The sequence below is a fragment of the Gekko japonicus genome, unplaced genomic scaffold (assembly GCF_001447785.1).
Source record: "Gekko japonicus isolate JY-2015 unplaced genomic scaffold, Gekko_japonicus_V1.1 scaffold787, whole genome shotgun sequence".
NCBI lineage: Eukaryota > Metazoa > Chordata > Lepidosauria > Squamata > Gekkonidae > Gekko > Gekko japonicus.
Window position 1 is genome coordinate 575,076 of NW_015174866.1, and position 20,272 is coordinate 595,347.

Sequence of the window (20,272 nt, forward strand, 5' to 3'; positions counted from 1 at the left end):
AAGAGGCCATTTTAACATGCCTTCTTTCCCTCTGTTAGGGTATATCAGACCCAAATATTTTTGGCAATATCGGATATTTCCCCAGTCTGAATACTTTACTGGTATTGGACTGGGGAAATTCAGCATTTACCGGTATTTTTCGGGTCTGATTTACCCAAAGCTGAAAAATACCTGCTTTTTTTTTTTTGCACACCCCTATTAAGAATCTCTCAGTCCACCTGAAATATAAGATCTAAAGTCTGTGCAAGTACTGATTTTACTTCAGAGTTATCTATATTGAATTACCACAGAAATTTTACCCCTGATTTCACCTGACCTGTCCCCTCTTCGTTGAATAAAATATTTTGTTAATTTGGAATATAAAAACTTCTTGAGTGCCATTTAAGTCATATAAGTTAAAGGGGGCTCCCATTCCTTCCCTTAGGTTCCTAGGCAAACAGCCAAAATAATATACTGGAACAGCCAGAATTCTTCAGGAAAGAAGGAAACAGACAACTAGGGTGGCTCAGTCTCAAAAGGGAAAGGAAAATAGAGGAAAAATCTTGCCTCTGAAGAAGAAGAAAAGAGATTGGATTTATACCCCGCCCTTCACTACCCAAAGGTGTCTCAGAGCGGCTTACAAACTCCTTTCCCTTCCCCTCCCCACAACAGACACCCTGTGAGGTGGGTGGGGCTGAGAGAACTCTGACACAAACTGCTCTTTTTCAAGGACAGCTGTGCCAGAGCTTGTGACTGACCCAAGGTCACATCAGCAGGTGCAAGTGGAGGAGTGGGGAATCAAACCCGGTTCTCCCAGATTAGAGTCCGCACACTTAACCACTACACCAAACTGAGAGAGGGAGGGAAGTGGATGGGGGTCATCATAATGACGTTAACAAGTAATTGTCAGTATGGGGGTGGTGGTGGCTGAGCTTGTCCTTACACTAGAAACAGCATTTGAAAGATATAAAGCGACATACAACCATGTATGATTAAAATTATATACAGATAACAGAAAGAAGTACTCAAGAGAATGAAAGGGGAAATTGTTGCTATTGGGATTGGGAAAAAAAAACTTTTTTAGAAAGGAAAAAACCTAACTTCTAAGGAGAGAAAAACACCTCAGCTTTGTTCCTTAGTGGTACTGCCACTGGTGCAAAGGAACTGAGTGGGAAATGTTAACTCCTTCCCCACTGGCGTGTGCAGCCAAAGCTGCGAGATACATTAGTGTCTAAAATATAGCCCTAGAAGTTTCCAAACTGCTGTTCTGTGCTAGCACAGAACCCAGTGGCATCCAGAAACCACAAGGGATTAAATAATACATACTTATGTAGGACAATCTCATCTGAATTCAGAAATAAGAGATTCTGTACAAAGATCCTTCCCATAAAAATCTGACTATTGTTCTTCCAACTTCCACACACTTAATCAGTAGTACAAGTTAGATGATGATAACATTTGACAACCATGTGATATAGGTTTTTTGGAAAAATTAAATAATATTTTCTAATGTCCTGAAGAGAACATGATCTTATTTAGCATGTTTATTTTGACTTGGCAAGCAAAACAATTAAAAATTTAAACCATGTTGATTTAATGTCCCAATAGTGGAAAATCAATATAGCATTTATTTCCTTTACAGTTCAGGGGGAAAAACCCCAAAGTACTGAAAACTGCTGACATACTAATTTTTGCACAACTAAAGTACTGTAAATGACATGCCTTGAACATGGCTGTCTACTCATCTACTTCAACAAAATTTAATTATCTTCCACAAAGGTTACTGGGGCACCTTACTTTCACTGTCACTGTCACATCACTTGCTAGTTCCACAGCAGATCTGAGTTACAATGTCCTTTCCAACATGTGATAGGAAACACAGTAATAGGAATACTAGATGGGTGGGTGTGTTTGGTATTTTTTGTGTGTATGTGCTTGCAAGCTTGGAAGTGATGATGACTTCTGGCAACCTCTAGTGGGGCAAGAATGTTTCAAAGCGGTGGCTTTGATATTAACCGCCTCAGCATCCCAGCCCTGGTATTCCTTGAAGGTCATCCTTCCAACTACTTGCCAGGGTCGGCCCTGCTTAGCTTCTGCGATCTGATGAGATCAGGCTTGCCTGGGTTATCTCGGTCAGGACCTACATTTGGTTTTGATGTAACATGCAGTCATCAGACGAACTCAAATGTTTTTATTTGGACTATTATATGTATTTGTGGTTTTATATCTCCTGTCAGTTTGCCTAATATTGAATTGGCAATGGCATCTGTGAAGAAATGCATTTTCTCCTGGGCCCATCAAATCAATACAACATATATTTACTTTTTTACACAATTCCTAGAGTTAATCAACACAAAAAAATTATAATAACTGTCAGTTTGCCTAATATTGAATTGGCAATGGCATCTGTGAAGAAATGCATTTTCTCCTGGGAGGTTGACAAGGGACAAAGGCCTCCACTGTGCATTTAATTTTTTTTTCTCTCAAAGAAGAGAAGGAAGACAGTTTGCTTGTACCTCAGTGCACCTTCATACAAATGTTAGTGTGTTGAGACAAAAGAAGGGTTAAGCTTCCCCCTTCTCTCCCCCCCCTGCCCAATCAGGAAAGGAACACAGAGATCGGGTTGTCAAATTCTAGAGAGGCTTGAGGAAGGAACTTTCTGGAGACAACAGGAAAAGCTTCCTTTACTTGGCCTGACTGGGTCAAGTAGGAGAGGGGAGAGAGAGATGATAAGACCTCCTTGCAGGAGGAAGTAGTACCCTTTCTTTGGGATGCTGTGTTCATGAGAGGACAGAGACCTCTCCTCAGGGAAGGCGGTCATTATTGACAATGTGCTTACCTGGGAGACTTGGAGCAAGCTTCAAGGTCAAGGAAACTCTGTAGAGAACTAGAACAGCTAAACTAAAGAGCCTGTCCTATATTTTACCATCAGATAGGGCATGTATAAAGGAAAGGACAGAGGATTTGCATTTTTACCAATTTCTTTTGTATTTCTCGCTCAAATCTGGTGCTATGCTAGAAGTACACTTGCAAACATATACTTTTAAATAAATACTTTAAACTTTTCATGCTGGAAGCGGTTCTCCGTACCACACAGACCTCCACTGTTTTGGACACACTATTTTAAAAAGGGGCTCCAGGGGGATTAGCAAGCGATATTCCTCCAGGGGCACCCAAGGCAGTGAACTGTCCCCGTGGTGACCAGGTGCTAGGTAGCAGAAGACACTGAGGCAAGGCCTCTAACATTGGAAGGGAAGCTGGGAGTCCTCATCCTCCCAGTGGGAAATCAGGTGGTGGTGGTGGGCTACCCTAGAAAGAAAAGCCCCTCCAGGGAGTTGGGAATCCCAAGAAAGGCAGGGCAGAATAGGGCCTGCAGGCCAGAGCTGACACATTCTGCCACAGCATCTGTTCATTGTTATTAATTTTATGAAAGTCTTTAAATGGATTTTTCAGCAGAAAAATAAAGCAATAGAATATTTTCCACCAATACTCTGATGCTTCATTAACATCATGCTAGAATTAAAGCATAAAATAATATCCATGGATGTTTACAGTAGCTGTAGGAGTTTTTTGTTCATTTTATTGCTTATATTGTTAACTGAATAATTTAAAAAGTTTTTAAAAGCATCAAGCTACACATAACACCCTTCCCCCAAGTTCTGAAATAATCATTGAGAAGATCAAAATTCTTACTCTTAATGTGAAAAAGAGTTAAAGCAATTTATGACCAAATGGATTCATTTACTATGATCTAATTATTTAAAAAGTATTTACAATCAACAACCTTACATTAGCCAACTATCAGGTGCATGGAAGAGGCTGGACAGCAGCAGTGTATACTTTAAAAGGTGAAGATTGCTTGCAAAAGTTCTCTCAAGTTTTTTTAATGCCACAATGGAACTCAGAATCACAACCTCTGCAAAGTGAGAATCTGTGTACACTCTCCTGATAACAGGAGAATAACATTTCTTTTTCCGTGAAAGATAAGCATCTAAGGAGTCCACTAAATGTCCCAGTTTTCCTGATATAAACTTAAGTAACCAAGTAACTACATGTGAATACTTACATATTCTACCAAATCTCTCTCTCTCTCTTTCACACACACACACACACACACACACACACACACACACACACACACACACACACTAAAAAAACTGGACAAGAACCCACAAGAAATATTGTCTGTACAGAAAGACTGTTGTAAAGATAGCACACTGACAATCTCAGTGATAGCAACAAGTCTCAAGGAAGGTGACAGTTCTAAGGCATTCAGGTCATAATGACCCTTTCTTGTTAAGCACACATTACTTCCTTGATTTGTGTTTTAAAGGATATTTACAACTGAGTTTATTCCATTCTTACAAAAAAGAGACAGCAGTAAATAAAAGTACTTGTGTATTTTTGAGGGGGAGGATTCTAAATCAGAGAGAAACAAGAACAGGTGAAAAAATGGAAGGAGAGTTAACTACAATTTTACTTAATGAAGGGAAGATGAAAAACAGCAAATATACAAGAAATCCTAGGATACATAATTAAGTTTGATCTATATACAGAAGCCCCATCCTTGGTAAAATCAAAAACTTAATTCAAACATATTTGTAAGGGGTACTGAAGACAGAAAAGCAGAATCTAAAAGTGTGAAATAAGTTTTTTTCCCAGTGTAAAATGCCAACAAGACCACAATAGATCAAGCGATTACACCGTTCCTCTTGTAGCTACACTTTAAAAAATAACTTCAGGAGCCTTTCATTGAGTATCTTCCTTATTTTGCAAGACTGATACTGAATCAATTCTGACAATTCAATAGTAGTCAACAGCTCAGATTTTAGATACGCCATCCAGGAACGATTATTATTTGGATTTACAAATAATCTCTACAAAATCATGATCCAGACAATGTCCAGGCAGATGTTTGGAGAATACGGTTTGGCGTTGGGCTACATCTCTATCACTACTACTCCCTCTGCCACAACATTGTCCACTCTGATTGGCAGTGAGAAACCCTAGGCAACAAAGAGAAATTTTCTGAGTCCTGCCACCGGGGCTCCTTTGAATTGGAGATGGCAGACTGAACCTTGGATATATCACCCTAACTTTAAGAGAGTAAGACACAGAGGGACAGAACCTGAGTTGATTACTCCAGCTGGAACACTGCTGAGCTACATTAGCAGCCAGTTCTGGGTTTAAAACAGAGCACCACTAGGGGAGCACAGTGGGTCCAGGAGAGGGGAGGCAGCAGCAAGCTCTAATAGGGTGGAGGAAACAGAAAGAGGAATCCACACGAGTGAATAAAAAAAACCTCTGAAGGATTATTTATAATTGTGGTGATAATATTTGTTTATAAGAAGAAAGGAAAGGAATGAGCACAGAGAACAAAGCTAGAAAAAGACCAGAGTAGATTCAAAGTAGTGTGTCAGAATTAGGATTTATCTCAGGATTATTTTTTAAATATTAAGGAAGTGTTAGTGCTGGTGCTGGTGGTGGTATTTACCCTTTCCTTAGATACCATTTCCATGACTTAAAATCCACTGCTCTGAAGCTGTAACTAGTTCAATTAAATCTACTAAAATGTATTAATTATACAATGGTAGACACAGCTTTGCTGCAAATTTGCTACTATTCTTCAAAACAACTTTGTAACCTTGTATCTAAACATGGAAAGGAAAGGAACCAGTATATACCGATGACACGCTTCTGAGTAGGGATGGGCATAAACTGAACCACAAAGCAAAATTCATTACTAATTTTGCCCTGTTTGTGGTTCACAAACAGAAGTTTGTGACGGGTTCACCATGAACTTCCAAAAACTTTTAGAGCAGTTCATGGATGGAGCAAGAAAGTGGGTTTAAAGAGACTCTGAGATCCTTTAAACCCCTGCATTCCCCATGAAAGCTGCAAGACTGCAGAAGACAGCGCAAAAAACAGCTGCATGGTAGGGAGATGCTCCCTGCTGCACAGCTCTTTAGGGCTGTCTTCTGCAGTCCCTTTAAACTTAAAAGGGACTGCACAAGACAGCCTGAAAGAGCTGTGCGAGGGGGGGATTGCCTCCCTACCGCTCAGCTGTTTTTCATGCTGTTCTGCAGTACTTTGAAAGGGACTGCACAAGACAGCCTACAACAGCTGAACAGTGGGGATCAAGCTTCTCCCCACCGCTTAGCTATTTTTCAGGCTTTCTGCAAACCCCATTGAAAAGGACTGTGGTCCCTTTCAACAAGGTTTGCAGGGCCACGAACTGCATGGATCAGTTCAGTTGTGAATTCATCTCCCGGTTCAGTTCGTGTCACAGAATGTTCCCGGTTCATGCCAATCCCTCTTTCTGAGTGCCAAGCCATGTCTGAAAATCAGCTCAGCAGAATCTAAATTGAGTTTTACATCTGTAATTGTGTGACTGATATCTTTATTGATTGAAGCTGATTTAGCATAAGGACAAACTGAGTAAACAGGTATCCATAAAAAGCAGTTAAATTAACAATGCATTTTTGTAAAGATTTTGTTAAATGCATTTTTGTAAAGATTTAGCTGAAGAGATGTAAGCATTGTAAAAATATCGATTTACTATTAGAGAGTGTATTATATGTTTTAACCTGCATAATGGGCCTTGCCTAAAACCACAGCCCTCTAGAGGGATGTGCTTCCTACAGACAGGCTGAGTGGTTGCCTGGCAACACAGCAGGAGGAGAAGGGGGAGAACTCTGAAAGGGAGATGTCAGAGGAAGAAGCTGGGGTGTTTTCCCTCCTGATAGTGGGGAGAAGTTCTAAAGAAATTGTTCCTGGAGATGGGAAAAGGCAGTTAGCAGAGGAGTGACCATCTTCTGGAGAGCTGTCAATCCTGAGAGTGTGTGGTTTCCAAGTGACTGTGAGGAAAAGTGACTAGAAGACTTTCTTCTTTCCCCCCCTAAGTTTGAGACTACCATTATAACTTTTATTCGTACTGTCTCTGTTAAACCTCCCTGTTAACCTTGCTGTTTCCCCTCACTTTTCAATAAACTTCTTTTGTTTAGATGTGTTCAGGTTTTGAATGGGGCATCCACTATCTTATGAGTATTAACCTGGCCCTTTTAAGGCACAAAGGGTTACACAGATATAACTGTATAACTAATGCAAGACCATAAGCTCTAGTCTTACACAATAATAAAATCACTTTAAGATCTGGTACATCATCATCATATTAAATGTATGTGACTATATTCAGTATATATACATGTGTAATACCTTTATTATAGTGGGATGTTCATTGCTGAAACAAAAAGATGAATTTATTCAACATTCATTTCCTGTATCTAATATAAAATTTATATTCTTGTTCGCCTCTAAACCATCCAGTGACTAATTACATCTGTCACTTTTTAGCCTTGCTCTTCCACCCACAGGCTTTAATAATCCTTTAAACCATAGTGTTTACCATTTCAGGTAGTCAGTATTGTAGGAACAAAGGAACATCCTTTGCTGCTACTGAAATTAGATACAAATGGACCTTGAGATTTTAAAAGTGTACATTTTAAACTCATGAATGAGAATTAACAGTTACATTAATATTATTAACATTTAAAAGTTATAATGTCAAGGTTTAATTTTCCTCTTGGAAACACAGAATGATTCTTGTTTTAGTAAGACTAAGCTGCACCTACAAGCTGTGCATGCAACCAGATCAGGATCTCTCTTCTGCCTCTAAGGCTAAAAGAGAGAAGCTAAGCTGCACATAGCATAAAATGGTCCTCATCACAGCCAGTGTAGAAATAAGATCCATATAGAAGTTGTGAGTTTGCAAGGGAACAATAGTGAAATCCCACCCCACAAATTTTTCTCCTCTGGGATTCTGTAGGCTCTTACTGTTTGAGCAAAACAAGGTGTCAACTCACTCAAAAATTGACAGTTCTGCATACACTGTAGACATACACAATGTATTTTCAAAGATATATTCACTGTTTAAATGCGACTAATTTTGACAAAACGAATATGCTATGCATATGATAATACATTATTTGTTTTCAATGTTATAAAGCTTATTTTTGTTCTTCTCTACCTCTCAGATGGCACAGCTAAAGTATACATGATTATAATATAGAATGCTGCAGTTTGCAGCTCATTCTCAAGTATTTGGTATAAATAATCACAATTTTCTTGTAAGAAAAAGAAAGCATTTATAATTTTAAATGCCATAAATATGCTGAACAATACAATTTTATATTTTAATTCGTAAAATATGCAATTAAGTTGTTAAAGCAGTACAATAAGTTTAGACTTGGTAAAGAAGTACTGAATATACATTCCTAAATTTTCCCTAAAATTTCCACACATTCCTATCGAGAGTTTTAAAATATTTATTTTACATTTACTTCATTTATATCCTGCCTTTCTCCCCAATGCAGCTTATATCTTTCCACTCTCTTCCATTTTATTGTCACAGCAACCCTGTGAAGTAAATTTGGCTGGGCATGTGAAACAGACCCAAGAAGACCACTCAGCAAGCTTCCACATCAGAAAGGAGATTTGAACATGGGTGTCCCAAATCCTATTCTGATGCTCTACTCACTACACCACATGGAGTGGTGTACTCTGAAATATGGTTTCAAAATTTCTGGAAATTTTACCTCTCTAACCTTCACCTATATTTTTCTAGTTCTTATCATAAATAGTTTTTACTAGGGGCAAAAACAGTTTCTGAATTCTTTCCAAAATCTTTATGTTCAGATAATCTACAGTAAAGAAATACTAATTAAGGGGAGGAAATGGAAAATATGGAGTTGGATCCAATATTCATCCAGTGTTTCCCTCTCCTCAGCAATCCTTTCTGACCCTGTAGCAATGGGGTCCATGTGGACTGGTAGGGAAACGGATGAAATCTGCAGTTTGCATCAGCACAGCTGTGCTGACAGATGAAGAAGGGAGGGATTTCACCCTCTTCCCTGCCCCCACTACAGCCCTTGGACCAGTATAGCTTGGGCAACAGCCAGTAACTACAGATTCTGTCACATGGAAGGAAGCCACAGATATCTCCAATCAGCAAGTGTCCCAGCTTTATCCAACTGGCCATCAACCACTAGTGGGGACATGATCTAAATAACTACTAATTCCCCTACTCCCCTTTAAGTTCTCTTGATCTAGCCTTAATATTTACGCTGAAATCATCTAAGACAATTAAGTATTAAACGTTCTTAGCATCACTTCTGAGATCACATCAGAGAGCCTGTTGCAAGCAAGGCAGTTGATACAGATGTCCTGATTTCTTAGACCAGACGTTAATGAAGTAAGTCATCCCAAAATTTGATGTAGGTGATACTACACCTTCTACACACCAAGATTTAATATATCTGCAACTCAAGTGTTCTTCTCAATTCCCCCAGAATTCAAGGCCTGAACTGAGAATACACTAAACAACCAGCCAAAACTATGAGTATATCAAATATATCTTATCCAGTATACAGAATATAACGTCTAGTCACAATTCTGCTATACCAACAAACTTATATTTTGCATGGTTGAATCTGAAAAGAGATAGTTGACCAACTGCAAGATTATTTATTTTGTGAACACACTTCATACAAATGTGAAGTTTAGATTATTTTCCCCATCTGACCAGTAAAAATTATAGTAATGACACCCCTTTCCTGCTAACAGTGCAACCCTACCTTTATCTTGATCCACTGGTTCTTGGGAAAGAATACTGCAAAGAACTGGATTGTTCCATATCCCATTCTCTTGGGCAAGAAGAACTAAACAATGTAACTGACAGCTGCCATTCTCCATCAACTTTGAATGAGCCATCTGGGAAAGCAAAACTGACACTGTAGTTACCAAATGTATAATAAATTATACAAAGTCACAAACTCTTGGCTATTAAGAATATGTGTAAGACTGTTTCCATGAATAATATTATCTTTCAGTCTGGAATCCCTAGTGAGAACTATTAAGCAAAGAGAGAAAACAGAAGAAAGACAGTTTTAAGTTAATTTACATTCTAGATGATCTTGCCTTCTTGAACATGGGAATGCTGCAGTTTACTTAAAACTAAACTGTTGCAAAAATTGCTTATTTTTTTAGCTCTTTTTTCAATATCCCCTCAAACTGTGAATATTTCTAATACTGATACTATCAAATGGCATGAAAACATTATGATGAGGGAGAGGAGAGAGCCTAATAAAGTTGGCAATTGTTACTCAGGTCTATACAAAAGGGATTCCATTGTAAAGCAAAGGAAGTTAAGGGTAACTGTTAGTCCCAACTATCTCCTTCTGAATGAGCAGTTTGATCATAAACTGTTGTAAGTTTTGCCAATTATCAAACCTCCTCTCTCATCTGAACAGTAATGGCCAAAAAAATTAAGCAGGTGCGCATATAACCTTACTACCAGTAGCAGCGTTCTATATATGGACTCACAACTCTGAAAGAGGGGAATTTGTCAAGGGCATAATATTCTTTGGTCAACGATGAATGAAAGATAATGCAATTTCAAATCAGTGGAAGGTCATTTAAGATTGCAAAAATGACAGTCCTGATACCCTGGCAAATATGGTACATGAATTACTGCAGGACTATAGTACTGTAATGCACAGCAAATATATCTTTTGTGAGTGATAAAAGTATAAGTGGCAGTACCTCATGCTTTATGGATCATAACAGTAAATAGAACTTGCACTCTCAAGCATAAATATGGGGTTGGACCTAGACTAAAATGGCAATTTCCTCTGATTTCCCCTTCCTTCTCCAGGCTCCCGTTATGTAATTTCTTAGTGCCCCCTATCCTCCAACAGCAGCATTTTGTGGAGATCAATGGGCTGCAGTGGGAGTCTGTTGGAAAATTTAGTCCGGATTCAACCAATGTTTCCACTAATTTTTTTCCCCTACTGAGTGGAGCAGTTCACATCCTGAGCAGAATATAACTGCTGTAATTTTAAAATGGGCAATGGGAAGTGCAAGACCCTGTGCGGCTCCAGACTGCTGCTGAGTGAGGCTTCCTGTGTTAATGAGCGGCTGCTCACACACACCAGCTTAGAAGGAACACTGGGTCCAACCCATGTTCCTCCTTGCCACTGCAAATCCCTGCTTTCCCAAGTGGAGACTGTGTCACATATGTGAAACAAAGTCCCATATTCTGTCCCATCTGTACTCTGGGATGCTGACTATTGTGCAGCAATGTGTGCGTTTTCCACAAAATCTGTTTTGGACATGTGTGACATAATTTTGGTCCCCAACACCTTTTATCTGCAGTATTTCTCTCCACTTCCTATTCAATTTACTTGAGCTGGGTCCTACCCAAACACCATTTTTTAAAAAATCCTCTGAATTAAACAAAATCCAAGGAAGGGAATAGAAACATCAGAGAAGAAATGGCTATCTTACTGTAGGACTTTAGGTGGTCTAAAAAGTAGAACAGATAAAGGAAATTTTTAACCTAATTTGTCTACCCCTTGGAGCTCAGCTATGATCCCAGATGTGTAAAAGATAACCAACAAACCTCTCACCTGTATAAAGGACTGAAATTCTTTCCACTGATTTTCAGGCAGCTCAAAAGGCAGGCAGAGCAAAAGTTCAGCACAGCTTCTGAAAAAAGCAAGCAAGGCTGACAAGTCAGCTAACTGCTTATAATAGAAACAGAAGTTCTGATTATTTATCCAGAAAAATTATTCACCACTAAGAAAAAAATCAAGCAATTAAAAAGACCAAATATAGCAAAAATGAATAAAATATACTTACAGAGCTAAGCGTTCAAGCACAAAGGCTACATTTTCACACTCAGAGGTAAGGTAAGGTCGTGCTTTAACATAACTGCGAATGGCCTCTGTGTACACCTCCAGTAAGGGCAACGGATCTTCAGATGTCTTCCACTTTTCTGCATATTCAAGAAGTGACTATTTAGGAAAAAATATGGATTACAAATGGTGTTGGTAATAAGAGATAACTACTATTTTCCTATTTCATTAATAGATTTCTATTAGCCCATCCACAAGCACTCAGCACAACACTTCTAACATTTCCTGAACCTGCAAAATGATTCCCCACCCTCAACCATCAGCAAAAGTATACACATAATTTACGCAGTTGCTGTCCTAAATCACAACCCTGATACGGTATACAGAATTGTGGGTACTACCCTACACATAGCAACTCCAGTATTTCTTATGCATACATGAGGTTAGGCAATGATGAAGTCTAGCTAGTGTCCCACAGACATCAAAACTACTGCGACTCCTAAGAATGCTCACAAACAACCCAAGCAAAAAGCTATGATCACAATGCCCAATTCCTTGGCTTGCAGATTGTTCTAACCAGACACAGACATATCATTTGTACTTGCAGAACAGCCAAGTTGTGCAGTCACCTGATTCCTGCCATGCTTAAGAAGCATTTCCAAAAGAGGGTTAGTTGAGGAGCCTACGAGACATGCCAGCGGTAGAAAGCAGAGGGAAGTACAAGTTTTACTGTCATCAGGCTTTTCCCTCCCTATTCTTCATCTGAACTCACAGCAGTTGCTATGGGGGGGGGTGATCCACAGCCTACTCCTTTCCCTGAGCAGTTCTCCCTCCTCCAAATCCAGAAGGTAACTGCACCTGGACACTATGGTAAGAACCACTTCCAGAAGAGTGCTTTTTTGGAGAATGCTGCCAATGGTAGCTCAGACAACGCCATCTTCAGCCTGCTGCAATTCTTTTTTCAAAACACACTGCAGAGAAAATCACTCACATTTGCTCTGACTTTGATACCATATCATTAAGATTTGTATCAGAATGCATCTTGGATTCTGCTAGTCATAATTACTTGGAACAATTTTCATTCATTCATTTCACCTGAAAATGCTTAAAAGATATGTGAATTAATCTAGGTCATTGTGTCTTATCTTGAACTTTGCTCCTCTTGATTGGGTGATTACTAAATGCTGGGGGAAACTATCTGCCCCAGAAGACAAGACTATGACTGGGAGGCACTGCTTTGCAATTGTTCCTGTCCTTGGAGATAGATCCCAGAAAGGTACTGGGAGACTACTCCATAAAGGTTTACCCTATTGAGTTGCTCAAGAATTCAGTTTTGCTTCCAATGCTGTTTAACATCTACATGAAACCTTGAGAGTGTTCATCTGGAGATCTGAGGAAGGGCTGTGGCTCAGCAGAAGAGCCTCTGCTTTGCATGCAGAAGGTCCCAGGTTCAATCCCCACCATCTCTCCTTAAAGGGCCAGGTGACAGAAGATGTGAAAAACCTCTGCCAGGCTGAGTAGACAGCACTGCCCTTGATGGATCAATGCAACTTCATGTGTGGGAGTGTGATATAGTATTGTTTATAGGCTGATGACATTCAGCTCCCTTCTCCCTAAACCCGAGGAGGTATCTGGGAATGGCAAGACTGGATGAGGGTAATAAACTGGAGCTCAATCCAGGTAAAACAGAGATGATGATGATAGTGGATGATCCAATTAACTGACCACAGCAGAAGAAATCCACATTCTGGAGGAGTTTATACTCTCACCAAAGCAGTGTCACAGTGTTCTCAGAGCTTAAAAGCTCTCCAGAATTAGCCTTGGTATTAGAACATCACATGGCTGTCATGGTCAGGTTTGCATTTTATTGGGCTAAACTGATTCTACAGTTGCTTTTGCTAGTAAAATATAAGGAATTTGTCACTCTCATGTACATATATGCCTTGATGACATACAGATAATACTACTGGAAGGCATGGGAGACTATTAGGAAACCAAAGCTGGTTAAAAATATTGCCACCAGCCTCCTTACAGGAACAAAAAAAAACATTATACCAATGCTACAGTAACTACATTAGCTGCATAATTCAAGGTGCTAGTGTTGACCTTTAAAACACTAAAACGCTTTGGCCTAGAATATCCTTGAGAATGTCAACTCCTATGTGACACCCCCACACACCTGCTGAGATCTTTTCATGAAGCTCAGAATTCCAATGTACAAATGGGGACCTGCAACAAAAAGTTGTGTAATGTACTATAGTTTGTTTTAAGTTGCAATTGTGTTTTTTTTGAAACTGCAGTGTAGGTTTTGTAGTTACTACATGTATACTCCTTGTGATGAGACCCACTCAGTACCATACACAGAATGTATGCAAAGCATTAATCCTTTTATTTTGTTTCCTTGTTGGCTTTGTGTGTTTCTGTATCCGTTAATTCTAAAACGACAGTGGAACCCGCAGCAAAAGAGGTAGGGGTGAGAAGCTCAGATGTTGTTTTAAAATGTCCCCCTGCTATTTAGCCATTCACACTGCAGGAGGAATCCTCCCCAATCCCAGCTCTAGTTCTGCTTTTGCTTCCTCCCCTCTTCCCCCATTAATTATCTCTCTCTCTGGCTTATCAGCCAGTCTATTGCTTACTGTCGATGCAGCAGGGCCTGGAGTAGATCCCTGCGGCGGCCATTTCAAAAGGTATTGGGGGTGTGTGTTCAACCCTCACTGTGTGGGTTGCTTTTTTTTACTTTTTGGATTTTTCTGCAGCCCCACAGAGTCTCCTGAGTCTGTAAAAAAATCTGTTGGGGGAGAATGTGCCCTCTCTTTGCAGAAATAAGTATCCACAAGCAGAGGGGACTGTTGAGAATTAGAAATATGGATGCAGATACAAGAGACTAACATCCATCAGGAGCAAATCTTTTCAATATTCACTCTACAGTTAAGCAACCAGGGGCTTATCTTTTCTACTCACTTGCCCATTTTAGAGAAGAAAGACATTTATATTCTCCCAAACTTTTGGAATTGGTACTTAATCTGATTATGATTTGATGTTTGACTGATGCTATTCTAATGACTTGTATTGTATGCTGATTTAGGCCTTTATAATTTTCCTTTATTTTAATGTGCTTTTTAAAAGATTGTAAGCTGCTTTGAGAGTGGTACAGAAATATGGTAAATAAGCAAAACAGAGGTCAGTTGTCTGACCTACTGTAGCAAATCTGAGGGGAATTCGCTGAAATTGATAAAAAAGAAGTTGCACCAAGAAGTGTCCCCTCTTCCACCTGTTTCTGCCGCTGCTTCTCTAATTTTGTGATGAAGCTGATGAAGAAAGAAGTACAACATTTTAAGAAGTTTACATCATGTAACCAAGCATATATTTGCCCAGGGGGGCAGCTCTTTCTGCTGACCAAAGGGAGGAGTATGGAGCTATGCAGAACACAGAAGTCCCACTGCAAAGAAAGAGACAAGCTCCAAGAATTGTCTGAAGATACTTGTTCCTTAATTTTTGAAGTTATGTAATCTGGACCACGGTGGTTCAGAGGTTAAGATGCTGAGTTACAGACTGGAAGGTCAGTTTAGGAACTCTCAGGCTGGGGCAAGTGATGCACTGTATTCTTGGTGCTTGGGGGAGGGCAACAGTGGGAGGGCTTCTAGTGTCTTGGCCCCACTGCTGGACCTCCTGATGGCACCTGGTATTTTTGGCCACTGTGTGACAGAGTGTTGGACTAGATGGGCCATTGGCCTGATCCAACATTGGGTTCTCTTATGTTCTCTTATGACAATAGTTCGGCAGTTCGAGACCCTAGTGCCGTGTGACAGAGTGAGCTCCCATCTCTGGCCCCAGCTTCTGCCAACCTAGCAGTCTGAAAGCAAGAAATTGCAAGTAGATAAATAGGTACCACTTTGGTGGGAAGGTAACAGCATTCCGTGTGCCTCAGTGTTTATTAGCAATTAGAAGAGTGCAGTACTTTGTTAACTGGCTTCAACAGAAGTGGGCTTAACAGGGACATTTTCCAAGGAGAAATTATTAGATGTTCTTAAAAAACAGGATCATCTCAACTCTTGTACATGCCAGACACTGAATCTCAAGTTTTAGGGAGATTCAATCTAAACAAGGATACAGTTGTTATAAGTTATTCCATTATCTGGGGCTGCACCCGCTATGCAGCGACAAAATTTTGCTTGTACTCACTGGCAGGTGGGCAGGATTGCAAAGAGTGGAGAGTGGGATAATGCAAAGGCTAAGATCCTTTACCTACCTCCACAACATTCAGTAGGTTTGATCTCCAGATTGCATGAGGGGAAGATAAAGGCAGAAGCATAGACTCTATATCTATCATGAACAGACCTTGTAGAAGCAAATCTCCTATGTTCCCATCCTGCTTCGGTCTGCTGTGCCCTCCAAAACTTTGCCCCCAGACTCAACAAGCTTTCAGGAACAGTAAAAATTGCCACCAAAATTGTTGGTGGAACACTGTTAGAATTTAAGCTACTGGTTAAGACTTTGCTCTAACATACACACATCTGACAAGAGACAAGATCAGATCTCTCTACTTTAGAGAACACAGCTGAATCTGGACCTGTGATCTCTACACCTTTAACTCCATATTTAAGTATCTATACCTTTTTCCAGGGTCTGGACCTGTGATCTCTACACCTTCATATTTAAGTATCTATACCTTTTTCCAGGATACAAATTGCCGCCATCCAGCCATCATTAGATGCTATTAGCTCTGACAGGGGAAAGTGACAAGTAACCTATTGTTCTGCTGTAGAGAAAGTATATGCATGAGGTGCACATATGTATTTAAACAAAAATGGAACAAGGAGAACAACCTTTTCCCCTCCCCCCTCTTCTCCAGTGCTTGAACCAATTATCTCCTACCCTGGCTCTGATACTGGAAGTCACAGCAGAGAGAAAAAAATGTTGAAATCAATCAAACACAGTGAGGTACAATGCTGGCATTGGTGGGAAAGTTTAGTTGCCCTCACACATGTGCCTCATTTTTTTAATTTAAACATAGACACCTCCTTTCAGCCTAAGTCTTGAGGATCCAAGGAAAACTGGAAAAATTCAATCTCTTATCAGTTATCATGTCCATCTATGTGGTACATTCAACTTCCTCCCTGAAATATGGCAGGGAACACCCACTAGTTGAGGGGTACAACCCCTGAGTATTTCATCCCATTTGGACAGAAAACGAGTTATACAAGGAAATTTGTTTCCTATTGTAACTATAGAAAAAACAATCTGAAGCAAAGATAACAATGAAAACAATACAGAACATCAAAGAACAAAAAGTTTAATGATTTTCTGGGTAGTTCCCTATTAGTTATTAGATTTTTATAACATTTTTGCAAGACTAATATTAACACAAAGCACTACATGCAGTCAGCTGGATGGTGCAGGGAAAACAGGAATGTTTTGGCACTTGCCTAACTGACAGAATCAATTAGTTCTGCAAAACTGCAGTATCTCTGTGGGAAGTGATCCTTATGAAAGCTTTTCCAGATTGCAAAGAACTGAGAGATGGAATGGAGGAACAATAACTAAGGAATAATCCAAACAGGAGGTCTTCTATGTAGATAACATAGGAATATTACATTTGACCCTTGCTTTGAAAAGTATCATTTGTTAACACACAATAATGACACAACTCTGCCATACATCTTAGGCCCTGTTCACATGAAGCATTTGCCCCGCTGAAGGCACGGGAGTCCCCCGGAGTATCCGGGTGCGATCACACGAGAACATCTGGGAGGCGTAGCACTCCCGTGGTGAACCCGTGGCAAGCCGCCGAAGCTGCGCGGTAAAAAAACCACCTTACCATATGTAGTGGCAAATGCTTTGCCACGGGCCGCCTATGGGAGCCTCCCGTCGTGTGATTGCGCCGTCGCGCGCCTTCCTCCCCCGTCGTCCTCTTTGCTGCGGGGAAGCCGCCGTCACGTCTGATTGCATAATGGTGCATCAGACTGCGACGGCGCAAATAGCCGCGCTCCCCCCCACACACGTTTTATGGCACGTCTGACCGGGGCCATAGTTTCTCAATCAGAACTACAGAGTGCAATCTGAGACTACAGTCTTGTACTCTAAACCTTTTGGACAAATACATGTTTATTTATTTATTCATTTATTCAATTTCTATTCCACTCTCCCCCACAATCATGGGGCTCAGAGCGGATTAAAACATAAATAGGCAATTAAAAACAATTAAAATCTGTACATACATATCAAGCACTTAATCAGATGGCGTACACAATGTCACTGTTCCTGGGGAGAGGGGGGAGGGGAAAAAGCAGAGGGCAGTATATAATAGACTCTCTGACCTTATCTATAAGCCTGGTGATACAGTTCCGTTTTACAGGCCCTGCAGGATCAAGCTAAGTCCTGCAAGGCCCGGATCTAATTCAGAAGTGCATTCCATAGTGGTATTCACTCTGCAACACATGGCGTGTGTTGAGAGATGTGAGACATGCATTACCAGGACTAACAGGTTGAGCCAGTAGTGGAAGTAAATTTTACCAGCTTGTGGCAGTGATCACACTATGGTGAAGGTCTACAGGGCAGGGATGCTGCAGGCCAAGCCACCTCCACTCACTCATGTTAGGACTGTCTCTGCCCTCACTAGCATGGTGATAGCAACAGCGATTTAAAGTACTGCAATATAAGGAAGTAAAAGAAAAGCCCTTCTTCAAACTTTGCGTGTACAATTCTTCACCCAAGCTACTGATGCCAGCAAGATCAGGTTTAGAGATACACTTCTGACCCCTTTCTGGCAATGTGCAATGGCATGAATGAAAGTACATGACTACATTAAGTCAATATCTTCCATAAATGTCTAACACAAAATTTCCTGAAAACCTGAATTAGATATCAGACAAAAAATGGAATTGAAAATTAGTTAAATACAGAAGTAACTTCCCCTATAAAAGTATCAAAAAAAGAGAGAAGTAATTTCACCTATCCCACCAATTCACATACACAGAGTCCTAAACTGAAAGTATCACTACTAACATATTTGATGCTGCATTTTAAGTGAGCAGGTTTGATAGAAAACATGACAGCTCAAAGAGCCGCATATCATGAAGCAGGAACATTCAGCATGCACCAGTAACGTAACGATGGTACTGTTTTTGGCTATATAGAGTGTGGTGCCTACCCTTACCTCTGACACCTCACTGTACATGAAGCATCATGTAAATACCCTGTTTACCTGAAAGGAAGATTATGGAGTGTCATCAAGAAAAATAGGGGGTCATCTTAAATTGGCATACAAGTGATTAGTATGTATAGCTATAAACATTTGTGCATAATCTTTTTAAAAGGGTTAATCTTTCTTTCAGGTAAACACAGTAGACCTCACAAATGCTTCCATTCATTTTGTCTACAAACTTCAGTCTGACTCTTGGGGAGAGATAACTCTGAAGTCTAATGGGCATAATTCCTGATCTCACTTCACACTGTTTCTAAATATTCTGCACTTCTTGTATTTCAACTTTCTTTCTCCTCTTCATTTTTACATGCTTTAGTAAAACAATATTTAAGACAAAGGTAATTAACAACTTTTCCCCTAATCTAGGACCTGGTACAAAAATTTAGGAGCCAGGCTCATAATAACCAATACAATATTTTTGCTGTCATATCAATTAAGTTTAATGACTTCTAAAAGCTATGAATAAGCAGAATTAATTTCAATAACAAAACCTTACATGTATCCAGTCAAAGGACAGTGTAAAACAAAGAGGGAAAAACAGTTTTATTTAATATTGCTTTTCCTAAAAGAAGTTTAATATTTTTGTTTTGGAAATGTAATGCTGCTTTTTGTCACCAAGCTTCTGTTGATCTTCCTGTGTTTAAGTAGCCAGTGGCTGCTAGCTGGATGTTACATTTATTTACTAGATTCTGTATTGAAATATGCTTTGAATAGTACTGAGCAATCTACTGCTGTCTCTTGCACTGCTTGATATTTTGGTCTTGCTTTGTTAAAAATTCTTTCCGCACTTCAGTATAAACACATCCCTCTTTGGTGACCAAGCTGTATCAATGTTTGTGGAACTGAGCGGCCTTGGAAAGCCAACAGGGGGAGTATCTCAGGGACACGGGACAACAGAGTGTGAGGGACCTGTTATAGGAAGTGACTCAGCAGAGCAGAGCAGAGAGAGAGAGCAACAGAAAGAAGCAGAGTTGTTTAATAAAGACTTTTTCTTATTAATCTTGCCTGACTCTCAGTTAATACCTACCCCACTTGAAACACGGTGGCAGCAGTTTAACAGCAGAACTCAGCTAAAGCAGTGTGGCAGAACAACTAAAGCAGGAAAGAGTAGAGCTAAAGCAAGAAAGAGTTTTGCAACATGGAGCAAGGAGGCCTCCAGCACCACTAGACTTTACTGCAATCAATCTAGTCCAAGCATGGAAGCACTGGAGAGAGGAATCTGAATTGTATTTGGATCTTGCCTTGGACAGAGAGGAAGAAAAAAGAAAGGTAAAGCTGTTATATTACTTCACAGGAGTAAAGAGAGGCATGTGACTCTCTTGACACTGGCTGTATCTTGGAGAAATTACCCAGGTTGCTCAACTAATACTATATACCAAAACAGAATGAAACTGTG

General features: G+C 40.0%; 1 protein-coding gene across 1 annotated transcript in view; it reads right to left on the bottom strand.

The window, feature by feature from the left end:
- Positions 1 to 20,272, bottom strand: part of ZNF292 (zinc finger protein 292) — a 64,193-nt gene that overhangs the window by 23,039 nt on the left and 20,882 nt on the right. Inside the window, exons 2-4 of the mRNA XM_015424747.1 lie at positions 11,677 to 11,831; positions 11,445 to 11,523; positions 9,612 to 9,747 (exon numbers count right to left, since the gene is read on the bottom strand). Of these exons, the coding sequence (XP_015280233.1) occupies positions 9,612 to 9,747; positions 11,445 to 11,523; positions 11,677 to 11,831 (370 nt within the window). The remainder of the gene's footprint in view (positions 1 to 9,611; positions 9,748 to 11,444; positions 11,524 to 11,676; positions 11,832 to 20,272) is intronic.